At 42.1% G+C, this 16578-nt stretch overlaps 1 protein-coding gene across 1 annotated transcript in view; it reads left to right on the forward strand.

Moving 5' to 3' along the window:
- LOC114027934 overlaps positions 1 to 16578 on the forward strand; it is a 102813-nt gene that overhangs the window by 17663 nt on the left and 68572 nt on the right. The window contains exon 4 of the mRNA XM_027842083.1: positions 1874 to 2008. Coding sequence (XP_027697884.1) covers positions 1874 to 2008 — 135 coding nt within the window. The remainder of the gene's footprint in view (positions 1 to 1873; positions 2009 to 16578) is intronic.

Genomic DNA, 16578 nt, shown 5'->3' on the forward strand with positions numbered 1-16578 from the left:
TCTGCCCTTTGGAATCAAACCGAAAAAGGACACAATCACCCTCCCCACTTCCCAGGTATTCAAAAACAGGGGTCATATTCCCTGCCATCTCCTGGCTGAACTTCCCAGAGTTTTTTTGGCCGGTTGGTTATTGTCCTTCCATTCTCACAGGACCAAAATGATATCATTATGTTGAAGTCAGGAAACAGTGTGTTGACTGTGGCTGATGGGACCAATACAAGCTCAGAAAGCTCTACCATAGGCCGGGCACAAATGGTTCATTTGGAATGGAGATGTCTCAAGATTTGCACATCTCACATTTCTTTTGAGCTACTGCAATCCTGCTTTACTTGTAGAGCACACAGTCCCTTCTTTGCTGCAGGCATGCCATGCTGGGCAGTCCTTTGCCAGCATCTCCCATGTCACACTTTCAGTTCCAAAGTTCTTCAGAGAGACATTGAGAGTGTTTCTGAGAGCAAACATTCATGTACCGACTCTCCTTCCATTTTCATCTTGGTTTGTAGCCTTTTCAAGTTAAACAGTCCTCATATGATTCAAAATCTTTGGGTCTGAAGGCTGTTGTCTAGTGATCAGCTTGGTGGCTGATCCCTGGGAACATCTTGACAGTGTTGGTACCTCTCTTATGGACTCATCATCTTTCAATTTGCATCCTAATTATTTGTATATATCTATCTCCCCAACTATTCTGTAAATTTCTCAAAGCAAGGGATTATATTATATGTCTTCATGTGGTTCCCAGTGTATGGTAAATGCCCGATAAATGATTGTTTCCTAAGATACATGAGACGCAGAATGGCAGAGTGGACAGAGAACTGGCCACTGAGCCAGGACACCCTGGCCTCAAGTCCCACTGTGACATGTACCAGTCATGTGATCTTGAACAAGTCACTTGACCTTTTTTTTAGTGCCCTAGACAACTCTATAACCACAATTTCAGAGCATGTGCCATTTTGTATCAGCAGATAAAGATGAGGAGTTCTCTACATTAATGAAACCATAGATCCCATAAAAAAAATCCTAAAATGTACTTCATGTTAGTTGTCCAAATGAAAGTTAGCTATGGCTTAAAGAGGTCATGTGTAAGTGTGTGTGTGTGTGTGTGTGTGTGTGTGTGTGTGTGTGTGAGTGTGTGAGTGGGAGCAGGGGAGGTGCTTATCATCTTGGGATCAGCCATGACTGGATTTAGCATCTACATAGTAACCAGGTCATATTCTCTTGGACACCCAGATAAATTTGATCCCTAGGTACATATTGTTAGAGCTCAGTCCTTGCTCAGCAAAAATCCATAGCTTGCTTATTCCTATACCCAGATAAAAGTCACCTTTCCAAGGTGAAGGGAAGATACTGGGGAGCACCAGGAAGTATCTCCTGTCAAGGTGGAATTTGAGTTGTCTTGAAGGAAGCTAGGAAAGCTAAAAGGCTGAGGTGAAGGAGCAGAGCATTCTAGGAATGGAGGGTAGCTAATGCAAAGTCAGGGAGAGGGGAGATGGGGTGATGTGTTCCAGTCACAAATCTCTTGGAAATCAATCTGGAAGAGTCATGGCCCAGGGCTTTGCCAGATGAGGAATACAGGGTTCAGAAGGCGCTAGCATCATGCAAAGCAACTAGCCAGATTGGGAGCTGGAACATCCCTGGATTCTAAGCCTGATATGCAACTAAATAGCTGTGTCACCTTGGATGAGTGATTTCATCACTCTGAGCCTCAGTTTCTTCATCCATAAAGTCAGGAGTTGGTACTAGATCATCCCTCATATCCCAGCCAATCAGTTCTGATGTTCTATGACCATCATTCTGAGGTTCTGTATTTTTAAGGTTCCTTCCAGCTAAGCAAGAGGGATTAAAAGCCACTATTTTTTGTCTCTGTGTCCTTCAGATGAGCAGAGCATCCTTCCGTGTAAGAAGGAGGAGCTGCAGTGTGACAACGGGCTGTGCCTGCTGAACTGGCTACGCTGTCACTACAAGAAGGACTGTAGTCGAGACTACATGTCCATCAAAATCAGCTGCTCCAGTAAGTCCTCTTTCTCACGCCACCCCTCCCACCCTGAAGGGTACCGCCACCTGAGCTCTGGGCTGCCTGGCATGGGTGCCTCACTCTCCAGCCAGGCCCTGGGGTGGATGCTTTGGGAAGAGGGTTGGTGTTTTTATTAAAGACATCATGGGTTTTGCCAAAGAATTAAATTAATCAAATAGCAGGTACCCAGGGAGGGCAGGAGGGGAGAGAAAAAAAAGGGAAAATTTTTGTAGTATAGTGGAAAGGTCACCAGATATGGAGCCAAAAGCCCCAGCTCTGCTGCCTAATAAATGGTGGGACCACGGACAAGTCATTTTAACTTGAGTCTCCAATTCATCATCTTTAACAGCCCTTTGGACTTCTTGTATTAGATATCCCATAGGCATCGCAAATTCAACATGGCCAAAACAGGATTCATTATCCTTCTTCCCAGACATTACCCCATTCCAAACTCCCCGATTACCATCAAGGGCATCACCATCCTTCCAGGCACCCAGGCTCCCGACCTCACTGTCCATCCTCAGCTCCTCCCTCGCACTCAGCCCCAAGTCTCATCATTCATACCTTCACAATATCACTTCTATGTCCCCTTCTCAACACTCATACAGAAACAACTTTAGTTCAGGCCTTCATTCTAGGTTGCCTGGATAACTGCAATGGCCTTCTCACTGGTCATCCTACCTCAAGTCTCTCCCCACCCAAATCACGTGCCAGTCATCTGCCAAAGTGATTTTTCTAAAGCACACATCTGACCATGTCTGCCCCCTGCTCAATGAACTTCAATAGCCCTCTATTACCTCTGGGATAAAATAGAAAGTCTTCATCCCTGGACCTCTTTCTGTCTTCCTCATACTTTACTACCCTTCACACAGTCTAGGATCCAACCACAATGACCTACTTGCAATCCCTTGAACACAGCAAATGAGATATTTGTAAAGCACTTAGCACAGTGCTTGGTATATAATAGGTACTTTATCAATGCTAGCTACTAGTAGTTTTTTGTTACTACTACCACTAGTATTATTATTGTTGTTGTTATTAGTATTATTACTATCTCGCTTCTCCTTGGCTTTGTACTTCAAAGACCCCTCCATACCTAGAATACTCTGCTTCCCGCATCTCAGCTTTTTAGTTTTCTCAGCTCAGCTCAAATCTCACCTCCGTAAGAGACTTTTTTTGGTGCCCCTACCAAGGTAATCGTGCCTAGTAGAGACCACTTGATGGCATGTAGTATATACGGTGTTGATTCTAGAGTTAGGATAGACCTAAGTTCAAATCTGGCCTCAAACACTTAGTAACTTTGTGACCCTGTGTAAGTCACTTAACAGCTGTCTGTCTTGGTTTCTTCATCTGTAAAATAGGGATAATAATAGCACTTAACCTCTTAGAGTTATTGTAAGGATAAAACAAGATGATATTTGTAAAGTATTTTGCAAACTAAAGTATTATATAAATGCTAGATATTGTCATTCTTTTCTCAAATTACTTTTACCTACTCACTCTCATTCTTTCTCTATATGTGTGTATATGTAAACACACATATGTATCATAAATCTGGCCTCAGCCACATAACACTAGCTGTGTAACCCTAGGCAAGTCGCTTAACCCCAATTGCTTCACCCAAAAAACAAAAACAAAAAAACAAAAAATATATATGTCATAAATACATATGTAAACGCATCTCTGTGTGTGTATGTATATATATATGTATATATGTATGTGTATATATATATATATATCGTATATACATCATTATTTACTTGTTGCCTCCCCATTAGAATGCACACTCCTTGAGGACAGAGAGCCTTTCTTTGTATCCCCATAAATAAGTGCTTTGTGAGTAAGTTTGTTGACCAACTGGGTAACTGACTAGTCTATAAACTAGAGACAGTGGTACCTACCCTACCTACCCCACTGGGTTCTGTGCAGATTAAAAATAATCAATACTGAAGCTCTGGATTGTCCAATATGGACAAGTAGAACAGAGGGGTCACCCATATGGTTTCATGCCCCATTCAGGGCAGCCTTTGCTAGAGATGGGCTGAAGATCCAGGTAAGGTTTAGCAGAGCATCAACCCTGCCACTCCACCTTCAGCTAGGGGCAGGGGGATTTCTTCTGGAGTTGTCAGGCAGCAAACACCAGACCAGCTGTTCCTCGGCCCTTTCTGAAGCCACAGTGACTCTCAGGTAGATGACCATCCTCTAGGGGAAGAATCAGCAGATTAAGGAGTACTGGCAAGAATCTTGCGGGCAATGACTGAGAGAGAGAGACCTCTTGTGATTGTCACAGGACAAGCTATTTCCTTTTCCTTTATAGAGATGTACAATAGAGGCATCCTTAATTTGAAATTTAATCTGCATTTTTAACATTTTCTCCATCCCTTTTGTAGGTCTAGACAACCAAAACAATGACTCAAACCCTGATAACAACAACATTTATATAGCTGTCAAAGGTTTACAAAGTGCTTTACATATGTTATCTCATTTAATCCTCACAACAAATAGGTGCTATGATTTATTCCCATTTTACAAATGAGGAAACTGAGGTTGGGAGAGGTTATATAGTTTGCCCAGGGTCACACAATTAATAAATGTCTAAGGTAGGATTCAAATTCATGTCTTCCTGACTCAAAGCCCAGAACTTTTTCCGCTACAGTGCCGGGTTGCCCTTATCTTCCAGATATTCCAGGAAATACTGGGAACTGTTTTGTCTCTAAGATTTAAGGTCATGGTATGTGAGAAAAATATTGGACTTGGAGTCAGGGAATTTGGAGTCAGGAGTCAAAATCCTCTCTGGCCTCAATTTTCTCATCTGTAAAAGGAGGGATTTGGGCAAGATGACCTTCAAGGGTCCATTTCCACTCTAAATCCATGATCTGATGATCTGCTAAGTCACACAGATAGGATGCAGTTTTGACTGTTGGAGGAAATTCCCATGCTAGGAGTCTTCCTGCTGTGGAAATTGTGGATCTTTCATTTATACATGTATAGTATTTAATATTTTGAAGCTGGCAGCTGGGTGGCACAGTGGATGGATCACTGGGCTTGGAATCAGGAAGACTCACCCTCCTGAGTTCAAATCTGGCCTCAGACCCTTACAAGCTGTGCGATCCTGGTCAAGTCACTTCACCCTATTTGCCTCAGTTCCTCATCTGTAAAATGGGCTGGAGAAGTATCTTTGCCAAGAAAACCCCAAATGGGGTCATGAAGGGTCAGCCACAACTCAAACAATTCAACAACAACAGCAGCAAACTTTGAAGCACTCTCATAGAAACTGGAAAGGGCCTTAACACTTAGAGTGGTAAATAGAACGTACAACATAGGCTCTTAAGAACTGGAAGGGGCCTTGAAATGTAGTGTCAGAGTCAAAAGTGACCTGGCACATAGTAGGTAGTTAACAAACATTGATTGGTTGATTGATAGTCTCTTAGAATATAATGTTACCTTGGGGTGCAAAGGATGTTGAGGAAAGACTAACTCTTCTGATGTGAGGGCTTGCCGAGCCCTTTTCAGGGCTGTTCATTTGCCTTTGGAGTCCACCTTCATCCAACTCTCACCGGTGGCTCTGAGAAGCTGAAGCATGCTCAGAGGCCACACTCCAGTTAATTGTCTTAGCAGAAGGGGTAAAACAGGTTGAAGGTAACCAACAGGCCTCAAACCTGTCAGTGAGTTAGGGGGTGTCTACCCCAAGCATGTGAAGATTTCCCCAATAGAATGGGGGGATGAGAACAATTTGTTCCAAAGGACATGAAGGAGGCTAAAGGAGGCGCTGTAGAGCACTTAGAGCTTGGTCAGATATTGAAGACGTCAAAATCATCCCCTACATCCAGGCCATCTCCGGTCATCTTGACTTCTGTCTTGCCAGTGAATGTCAGTGACTCTGGAAGAGAGATTGAGGCTGATGACTTTGTGCAACTTTGCTTCACTTTAATCCATTTCACACACAAGTCAAGGCATCACCCCATGACGTCCTTAGTCCTCTTCAAAATGAAGGACAAGAAACAACAATAATGCCTCAGATGCCACCTTAGAACACAGAATGTCAGAGTTTAGACACTATCTAGTCCACCCTTTTCATTTGGCAGTTAAGGAAACTGAGGCCAAAAGAGTTAAGTGAGCCAGAACTGAATACAATTCTCCCGACTCTGAGCTTGGTGTGTTTTTCACTACCACAGTTGTATTATTTCAGTCTCACGGTCATTTTGTGAATCACACAGAGGCAAAATATTTCCATAAATTTTGAAGCTTTGGCACAGGGAGAAGAGGAAAATGTATTGGGGGGAAATATATGCATTTGTTTTGGTGACCTCCGTCTCTAAAGCAAGAATTCTTAACATTGTGGGTGTCCTGGGGCTATTGGCAGTTCAGGAAAACCTATGACCCCTCATCAGAATTCTGTTTTTAAATGCATAAAATAAAATACATAGGGTTTTAAATTATGGGAAACTAAGTGGTACAGTGGATAGAGTGCCAGGCCTGAAATCAGGAAGATGAGTCTTCCTGAGTTCAGATCTGGTCTCAGACACTTACTAGCTGTGCTATCCTGAGCAAGTCATTTCACCCTGTTTGCCTCAGTTTCTCCATCTGTAAAAATGAGCTGAAGAAGGAAATGGCAAACCACTCCAGTATCTTTGTCAAGAAAATCCCAAATGGGGTCATGACGGGTCAGACATGCCTGAAATGGCTGAACAACAATAAAATAAAGGAAAGCAAAGGTTAGTGAAAATCAAGATATGATTTTTCCCCCATTCAAGTAGATGGACTCCTTGAAATTCCTCCATTAAGAACTTCTGCTCAATGGGAAAAGATATATTGGTACAAAAATATTTATAGCAGTTCTTTTTGTGGTGGCTAAGAATTGGAAATTGAGGGGATGCCCATCAACTGGGGAATGGCTGAACAAGTTGTGGTATATGATTGTGATGGAATGCTATTATGCTATAAGAAACAACAAGCAGGATGATTTCAGAAAAACCTGGAAAGACTTACATGAACTGGTGCAAAGTGAAATGAGTAGAACCAGGAGAATGTCGTACACAGTAACAATAATATTGTATGATGAAGAACTGTGAATGACTTAGCTCTTCTCTACAGTACCATGATCAAGACAATCTCAAAGGATTCATGATGAATCATACTATCTGCCTCCAAAGAAAGAACTGATATTGTCTGATACAGACTGAAGCATACTATTTTTTGCACTTTCTTTCTTTCATATTTTTCTTTTATTTAAGTCTTCTTGTACAAAATGACTAATATGGAAATGTTTTGCATAAATGAACATATATGACCTATTTGGACTGCTTGCCATATCAGGGAGGGGGGAGGGGAAGGAGGGAGGTAGGGACAGAATTTATAAAGTGTAAAAAATTTTTTTAAAAAATTTTAAAATGTAAAAAATTATTTTAACATGTAATTGAGGGGAAAATTTTTTAAAAAGAACTACTCTAAAGTAGTTTTCAAAATTTATTTATGAATAGTAATGGTAATTCACATTTACATAATGTTTTAAGGTTTTTAAAGAGCTATATACACACATACATATATATGCATATATGCACATATCTATCTATCTATATATATATATATATACTATGTATATGCATGTTGTGTATACATGTTTGTGTGGCTGGTATTTATGTATATATGGTAGCGCAGTGAATAGTATGTCCTAGAATCAGGAAGACTCCTCTTCCTGAGTTCAAATCTGGCCTCAGACACATAATAGCTATGTGACCCTGGGCAAGTCACTTCACTCTGTTTGCGTCAGTTTGCTCATCTGTAAAATGAGCTGGAGGAGGAAATGGTAAACCACTCCAGGGTCTTTGCCAAGAAAACCCCAAACGGGATCACGAAGAGTCAGACACAACTGAAAACGACTGAACAACAAAAAATACATGTAGATTTAGATTTATACTTTGCACAGCTCTGCCTCATTCAAATCCAATTCACATGTAAGTCAAGACATCAGCCTTGTGATGTCATTGGTTCTCTTTAAGAACAGAGAATGAACAATGTATATACATGTATGTGTGCGTGTATGTATGTGTGTTTCTATGTATGAATGAGTGTAAACAATACAGTATAGTTTTAAGTGCACTAAAGATGCGACATTGTGTGTGGGTGGGGGGATATACATATATGTGCATGTGTTCATCTGGCCTTATAACAACTCTCTCAGGTGCTACTATTGGCCCCATTCTACAGAGGAGAAAACTGAGATCAAAAAGGCTAAGTGGGATCTAGAGGGTCACATAGCTAAGTGTGTGAAATAGGAAGCCAGGTCTACCTGACTCCAAGTCCTGTGATCTATCCGCTACACCACCCAGATATTTCTTTGAGGTCCCTTCCAACTCCTAAGAAGGGGTTTTTGTTTCTTTTTTTTTTTAATTTACTCGTTGCATTTTTAATTTTTTAAAAATTTCCACATTTTTACCCCAATATAGTTTGGAAATGGGAGGAAGGCAAACTTTTTCTTAAAAATAAAGCTCCTTTTGTTCTCCCTTGGCCTTTGTTATCTTGAGACTTGTAGGGAAGGTCACACACTTCCTAACTGTGTGACCCTGGGCAAGTCACTTTATCATGTTTGCCTCAGTTTCCTCATCTGTAAAATGAGCTAGAGAAGGAAATGGCAAGCCATTCCAGTATCCCTGCCAAGAAATTCCCAGATAGGGGTCACAAAGAGTTGGACACAACTGAAATGACTAAACAGCAAACTGCCATCCTGTACAATTCCCCCCACATACACATCAGCCCCTTTGCCCTCTCTCTCTCCCTCATTGTTAAATCTTAGCCACAGCTTATTCACGGGGAGAAGGAGAAAGGGACCTTCTCCATTTAATATGTATAAGGATTAGAGCTGAATAGGACCAAGATGGGGAGTAGAGACGCTGGGACTTTCTACTTAATTATTCTTCCTCTCTGCCCCATCAGCTCCATGGGGAGCCCTTGGAGGAAGGAAGGATCTGAAGGCAAGCCCAGGATATAGGAGAATAAAAAGGAAATGAATTTTAGGCCAAATTAATCCTATTGTTCCCAAGTAGGAATAGAATTGTAGACTTTCAGAACTGAGAGGCAGCTAGTTCAGCTTCCTGTTCTATAGCAACACTTCCAATCATCTTCCATCCTCTGCCAGAATATTTCCAGTGACAGGGAGCTCTCTACCCTTGAGGCAAACGGTTCCATTTTCCAACAGTTCTGAAATTTAATCTTCCATCTCAGGCTCCAAGCATGAGTGCCCCTCCCGCCCATTACTGTTTTTGGCCAATTTCTCTTCTCCTACTAGTCTTCTCTACTCCCCCATGGGTTTATCAATCACCTCTAAGCTGATAACTCCCCAATCTATATATACAGAGCTAATCTCTCTCCCCTGAACTCCACCCCCACATCTCCAAATGACTGCTATTAAACAGCTCCACCAAGATATACCACCAGTTCACTTCTTATCAACAAGCATTTCTTGTTGTCTGCTATGTGTAAGAACAGTGCTACATGATGGGAATACCAAGGCCAGTCCAGTTCTTATCAACAAGCATTTCTTAGTGCCTACTATGTGTAAGAATGGTGCTGCATGATGGGAATACAAAGATCAAAGGGCAAAAGTCCTTCTTTGTGAGTGTAGATTCTGTGAGCACCTCAAACTTGAATATCTAAAATGAGACTCTCCATCTTCCTCTGAAAACCTGCCCTGCCTCCAAATTTCTGTTAGTGTACTGATAACACACTCATCATCCCAATCACTCAGGCCCCAACTTATGCGCTATCTGCCTCTCCCTGCTCCCTGCTCCCTCTCCATCCACTAAGCCCTGTTTATTCTACCTCTCATGAATCCCTCCCTTCCTCTCACCTAGCCACCAGCCAAGGTCAGGCCTTTATTGCCTCTTCTCTGGACCAGTGTGATAGAACCTTAATTAAATCTCCTAGCCCCTAGTTTCCCTCCTCTCCCCTAGCTGATTCTTCACCATGGTACCCCCAGATCAGAACCCTGTTTGGCTCACTGTTGATTCTAAGATAAATTACAAATTTCTTTGACATCTGAGGCCCTCCGTCCACAACCTGGTTACCCCGCCCTTCCAAACTTACTGTATATTTTTTACTTTCTTATATTCTGTGCCAGCCAAACCAAGTTATTAGCTGTTTCTCTAACTTACCCTGTCTTCTCTTGTCATCTTGCACTGTTTCTGTTGTTCAGCTGCCTTCTCCCCCACCCCACCCTTGTGTCCCCCTTTATCGTTGGAGAGTTTTTCCCAGACTCCATTTTGAGGAAGGACCCAGACTAGCCATGCCTCCTTCTTTGGACTCTATCACCATGCCCCTATTCAGGTACCCCTTCTTCATTCCCCCCTTCCTCCTTAGTATGTAAGCTGCCCCCCTTCCTCCTTAGTATATAAGCTCCCCCCCCTTCCTCCTTAGTTTGTAAGCTCCCCTCCTTCCTCCTTAGTATGTAAGCTCCCTGAGGGCAGGGATTGTCTTTTTTTTTTTTTTTGGCTTGTATTTGTATCCCCAGCACTTAATAAAATATCTGGTACTAATCAGTAATACATAATAAGTAGTAATAAGTAAGCACTTAATAAATATTTATTGACTTGACTGCCTTTGTGCAAATCATCTCTCATACCAATAATATACTCATTTATTATTTCTGCCTTTTGAAATTCTTCCCTTTCAAGGCTGTTCCATAAAGCCTTGGCTGTCCCTCTGCCTAGGAGGAAGGGTTCTTTATTATCTCAAATTTTTCTAGAGCATTTTCCATGACTCCTTTCTTTGCCACCTAATCATTCTATCATACTCATCTGCATATATGTTTTAATCCTTCTAATAGAATATAAATTCTTTCAGGCAGAGTTTATGTCATTTTCCATCTTTCTATATTCAGGGCTCAGCAGAGAGCCTTGAACATATTAGGCAATTAATGAATTTTTATTGAGTTGAATAATTGAACCAAAATATGCTTCTGTCATTTTCCCGCCTTGGCCCTAATTCTTCCCTCTAGAGTCTCACAGAACAAGTGTTTTCCCTCATCCACTTAACAGCCCTTCAGATATTGGGAATCAGCAATAATGTCATTCCCCAATCTGCCCCCAAACTAGAACTAGAAGGGGCTTTGCTTTAGCCCACCCCGCTCCATTTACAAATTTGGAAACTGAGGCAATGAGAGGCAACAACTTGTCCAAACTCAGGTAGTAAAGGTGTGATTCAAACCTAGATTCTCCGACGTCACATTCAGCTTGTTTTCCACCGGATACCATGCTGCTTCTCTCTCTATTCTATCATATACAGAAACCACCCCCAGGAGACTGGCACCTGCTCTGTTTCCCAGAGGAGAAGAGCCCACAGGTCACAGCCTTCTCCAGGAGAATACACTCCTTTGTCACCTATAGTTGTGCCCAAATAAAGGAGTCTTCTAGTCTCTTTCAAGGCAAGGGCTCTGTGCTAACCATGGCCAGGCCTCTTTGTGGGGTCTGGAGAGGGTATTGTTACTGATCCCCTCTAGCAGCTAGCTTGGGCTGGCCGTGTTGATAGGCATGTGAACAGCTCAGCCCAACTCTGTCTAAAGCTTTCGGATGGAACTGTGAACACCTGGAGCCCTAGTCACCCCTGCAAAAGATACACATTCCCATTCTCAGGTCTGCAAAGAGCCTGCCTCCTTATCCAGACATCCAGAATGTGTTGCTAGGATACCTGAGCCAACAGCCCCTGGCATATCTTTGATTCCTTGAATCAAATCACCTTGTCACCTTGAAACTGTAACTTTTACTCCACAGCTGTCAGTGAGAAAACAGCATTGAGGGTTCAATAGTACATGCGCCTGACAAAGAAACAACAGACTTACACATACACATGCGTGAGCACACATACACACACACACACATACACACGCACACGTTGTCCTTCATACTTAAAGAGGACCAAAATGACATTATGATGTTGGGGTCAAGGTACAATGTATCTGACTATGACTGATCAGACCAATACAAATTTGGAAGGCTCTACCGTGGGTTGGGTACACATAGTCCACATGAACATTGGGAGTGGAGATGTCCCTAAACTGGTACATCTCCCATTTCTTTGGAGCTACCAGAATTCTGTTTTGCTTATAGAACACAGCACCTTCTTTGATGCATGCACACCGTGCTGGGCAGTCCTGTGCCAATGTCTCCCATGTCTACTAATCAATTCCAGATTTCTTCAGAGAGACCTTGAAAGCAACCTTGTATTTCTTCTTCTGCCCTCCATGTGAGCACTTACTTGTGTGAGTTCTCCATAACATAGTAATTTAGACAAACATAGGTTTGACATTCGAACAACACGGCCACACACTTGGTGAAAACCACCTCCACGACAGGATGAGCTCAGAGGCATGTAGCAGGGGCAAGGCATCCTCTACTAATTGGAAGCCTTTAAAGGGAGATTGTCTATCTGCATTAAAGACTTCTGGTGGTGGTGATCTGACAAACTGACTTTCTCAGCCTTTCTGAAAGAAATTACTGCAAGGCCAGAAATCCTTTATAATTCCAGTCAGATCACTCACATGGGACCATGTACCCTGGAGAATTATGCCCCAATAGCATCTGGGATTACTCCCTCACCTGGCCTTCACTATTTTCTAGTTCCACAGAAGATCAAACCTTAAAGATCATCTAGTCCAGTCATCCTCTGTAAAACAAGGAGGGGACCGAGGGTCAGAGTGGCTAAGTGACTTGTCCACAGACATGCTTCTAGTAAGTATCAGAGCCATACTCAAATCCTGGTCTTCCAACTCGAAGGCTGGCACCCTTTCCCCCGTACTTCACTTTCTCCCATCTATAGCACACACGTGAGCCATGTGTGAATCCCTCTGACAACCAAGAAATACCCAAGGAAGAGAATGTGCTATCCTCACATTTCCTCAGAAGAACAGAACCTGTAGTTAAGGTTCCCCACTTGTCCATCTGTGAGTATCAAGAAAAAAAATCTGGGAGTTGAATTGAATAAGTCACATTGCTGAAAGATGATTACTCACAGATGAAAACTGGCCCCTAACTTGACTTTTGTTGGAAGTCTGACTGAAGCTATGACTGTTTTTACTATTGAGGGAGGACACCTAAGGAAGAAGGCCAGGCCCTCTCATCCTCTTTGGCATTTCTGGTACAATGACTGGAGAGAAGCAAAGAGAGACAAGAACAGCTGTTGATGTGTTTCTCTGCTTTCTGCACAAAGACAGATCGCCGTCCTTGTCCTTTCTATGCAACATGACATTTGGTAATGGAAAACACCCAGTGGACACTGACAGATGGCTTAGAAAATCATCCTCCTTAAACCAAGGTACAGGCATGCTCTGCTACAGCAGAGGGGCTGTCTGCTTCAGGGCCCTTTACCTCAGGGACTTTTCCATGGTGACCACAAGTTTGTCTTGCTGTCGTTATTATGAACTCATCCACTTCCAAGCCTTGCTGACTAGTTATCTACAGATAAGTGTCCATGAGAAAAAGCACATGAATGAGCTTGAGTGAAGGCCGTTCTACAAACATTCTCCACCCTACTGGTGTCCAGTGGCCATCCCCCACTTTGTGAGTTTGTCTCATACTTTCCAACTGGTCGATCTCCCTGCCTCAATTCTCTCCTTACTCTCCTTGATCCCCCTGTTCCCTCCCTGGTAGCTGAGGACTTTGCTTCATAAGTAACTGAAAAAAAGAGAAACTACTCATCCTGATCTCCCCCTTCTCCCTTCCTCTCTATCTAAAACAACCCTCAACATCATCCCTTTTTCTCTTCTACTTTACTCTAGTATCTAATGAAGAGATGACCCTTCTCTCCACTTCTGTGCATACCCTTGATCCCATCTCCTCCCGCAGATTGCCCCCATGGTCCTTCAGTCTCTCCCTATATACTAGCACCTAGGTGTCACAGATGATAATGCCCTGAGTTTGGCATCAAGAAGACCAGAGTTTGCCACTTACAGTTGTATGACCCTGGGAAAGTCACTTAACCTCTCTCAGCCTCAGTTTCCTCATCTGTAAAATAAGGATAGTAAAAGCACCCACCTCCTGGAGCTGTTGTGAGGTTCAAATAAGATAGCATACATTAAACATTTTGCAAAAATCTCAAAGTGCCACATAAATGCTGACCATTATCATTATATTCATTCCTTTCTTGCTGCCTAACAAACAACCCTCCCATATCCTCATAGATCTTATCTCTCTTCTCTTTCAAATCCATACATCTAGAAAAAGCAATCTTGACTTTGTCTCCTCTACTCTCACTCACTCCTCGACATTTTTGCAGCCTGGGTTCTGACCTCATCACTTAGCTGAAATTGATGTCTCTAGAGCTACCACCAATCTCTTAATTACCAGATGGAATGGTCTTTTCTCACTCTATATCCTTCTGGACCTCTGCACCATTTGACACTCTCCTCCTGTCCTATATCCCTCTGAGGGTTTTCATGACACTGATCTCCCTTGGATCTGCTTCTATCTGTTTCACTGCTCCTTCTCAGTCTCCTCTGATGGGTCATCATCACAATCCCACAGTCCGGTAGCCTCTTAGTTGGTTTCCCTGCCTTAAGTCTCTCTCTTCTCCAAATCATCCTCCACACAACTGTCAACATGATTTTCCTAAAGCCCAGGTCTGGCCAAATCACTCTCCCTTATACATAAAACTTCCGTGGTTCCCTATTACCTCTAGATTCCAATACAGCTTTCTCTGTCTGCCATTCAAATTCCTTCAGAACCTGATTCCAACCTACCTTTCCATTACTATCCTTCCCATTCTCTGTGGCTCAGTCAAACTCCCTCTCTTGCTTCTCTTCACACACAACACTCTATCTCTAGTCTCTAGGTCTTTGTACAACCTGTCCTGACTAGAATGCAATCCCCTCCTTGCCTTAACTGTCTCTTATATCCTTTATACTCTTCAAAGCTCAGCCCCAGAGTTTCTACAAGAGGTTTTTCCCCTGATTCTCTGCCCTTCCTGCTAGTACCCTTTCTCTAAAAAAATTATTGTATATAGTTCTAAATGTATATACTATATATACATTGTATATATTTGTAAATGTACATGCTGTCTTTAACAATATAACGTAATCTCTTTGAGGATAAGGACTATTTCTTTCTTATCTTTATATCCCTATTGACCAGCACAGGGATAGTATCCAGGTATCAGGTGCTTTATTGATATTATGGACAAGTCAACAATCTGCATCAGTAGAGGGAATTTCCACTCCAGAAGTTTCATACACTAATGAAATCACAAGTCTTGCCACCAGCTCCGACCTACCAGCTCCTCCAAAATTATTTGTAAATGAAAAAAATTGGAAATAACCTAAATATCCAAAATAGGGGAATGGTTGAATATATTATGATACATTAGTGTAATGGAATAGTAGAATACAATTGATACTGACAGATATGAAAAATATTAAAAAGAAACTGTGGAAGTAGATTTATGAAATGATGCAAAGAAAAAAAAAAGCAGAACCAAGGAAACAGAGTAATGGTCTAACTACCACAATGCAAAACGAAAAGTAAAAGAGAATGAGTGAACCAAGAATCCTAATGGAGGTTCAAAGAAAAGAACTGAAAAGTTATGATATTTTATGCACTGATATTAATTAAATTAGTAAGGCAGTATGGCATGGTGGAGAGAAAGCTGGCCTTGAACCCAGAAACATCCAGATTCAAGTCCTGCCTCTGACACATACTGGTTGTGTGACCCTGGAGCAGATCAGTCAAGTTCTCAGAGCTCTAGGCAACTCTCTGAGACTCTAAATTGATGTGAAGGTATTAATCTGCATTAGTTAAAGGTTATTTAGTTTCAGTTGTATCCCACTCTTCTTTTGGGGTTTTCTTGGCAAACATCCTGGAGTGATTTGCCATTTCTTTCTCCAGCTCATTTTAGGGATTAGGAAACTGAGGCAAACAGGGTGAAGTGACTTGCCCAGGGTCACCCAGCTAGTGTCTGAGGACTATTTGTACCGACCTGTGATGGAGCCTTCCAAGCTCGTATTGGTCTGATCAGTCAGTCACCTCCAGCATGACAATGTTATTTTGGTCCTCTCCAAGAACAAAGGACAACAACCAACCAAGTGCCTGGGGCCTGATTTAAACTCAGATCTTCCTGACTCCAGGCCCAGCATTCTATCCACTGCACTACTTAGCTGGACTTGGCAAAAGGAGTTGCCTACTAATAAAAAACAGAGTTCAGTCCCTATCCCTACATATTCCTGGTCCTCCTTAATCTTAGTGCCTTCCTTCTGAGATTATCCCCAATTTATCGTGTCCATATCTTGTGTGTATATAGCTGTTTGCATGTTTTCTCCTCCATTGGATTGTGAGCTCCTTGAGGGCAGGCACAGTTTTTGCCTGGTTTTGTATCCCCAGCTCTTATCACAGTGCTTAGTACATGGTAGGCACTTAATAAATGCTTGTTGACCTTGACTTACTAAGTGAAATTAGTTGTTGAGGTGTTCAAAATGAAGTTTTTATCATTTAATGTAAAGCCATAGGTAAAAAGAAAGAAAGAAAGAAACAAAGAAGGAAGGAAGGAAGGAAAGAAAGAAACAAAGAAAGAAAGGGAAGAAAGAAAGA

The sequence above is a fragment of the Vombatus ursinus genome, unplaced genomic scaffold (assembly GCF_900497805.2).
Source record: "Vombatus ursinus unplaced genomic scaffold, bare-nosed wombat genome assembly UNPS02014864.1, whole genome shotgun sequence".
Taxonomy (NCBI): domain Eukaryota; kingdom Metazoa; phylum Chordata; class Mammalia; order Diprotodontia; family Vombatidae; genus Vombatus; species Vombatus ursinus.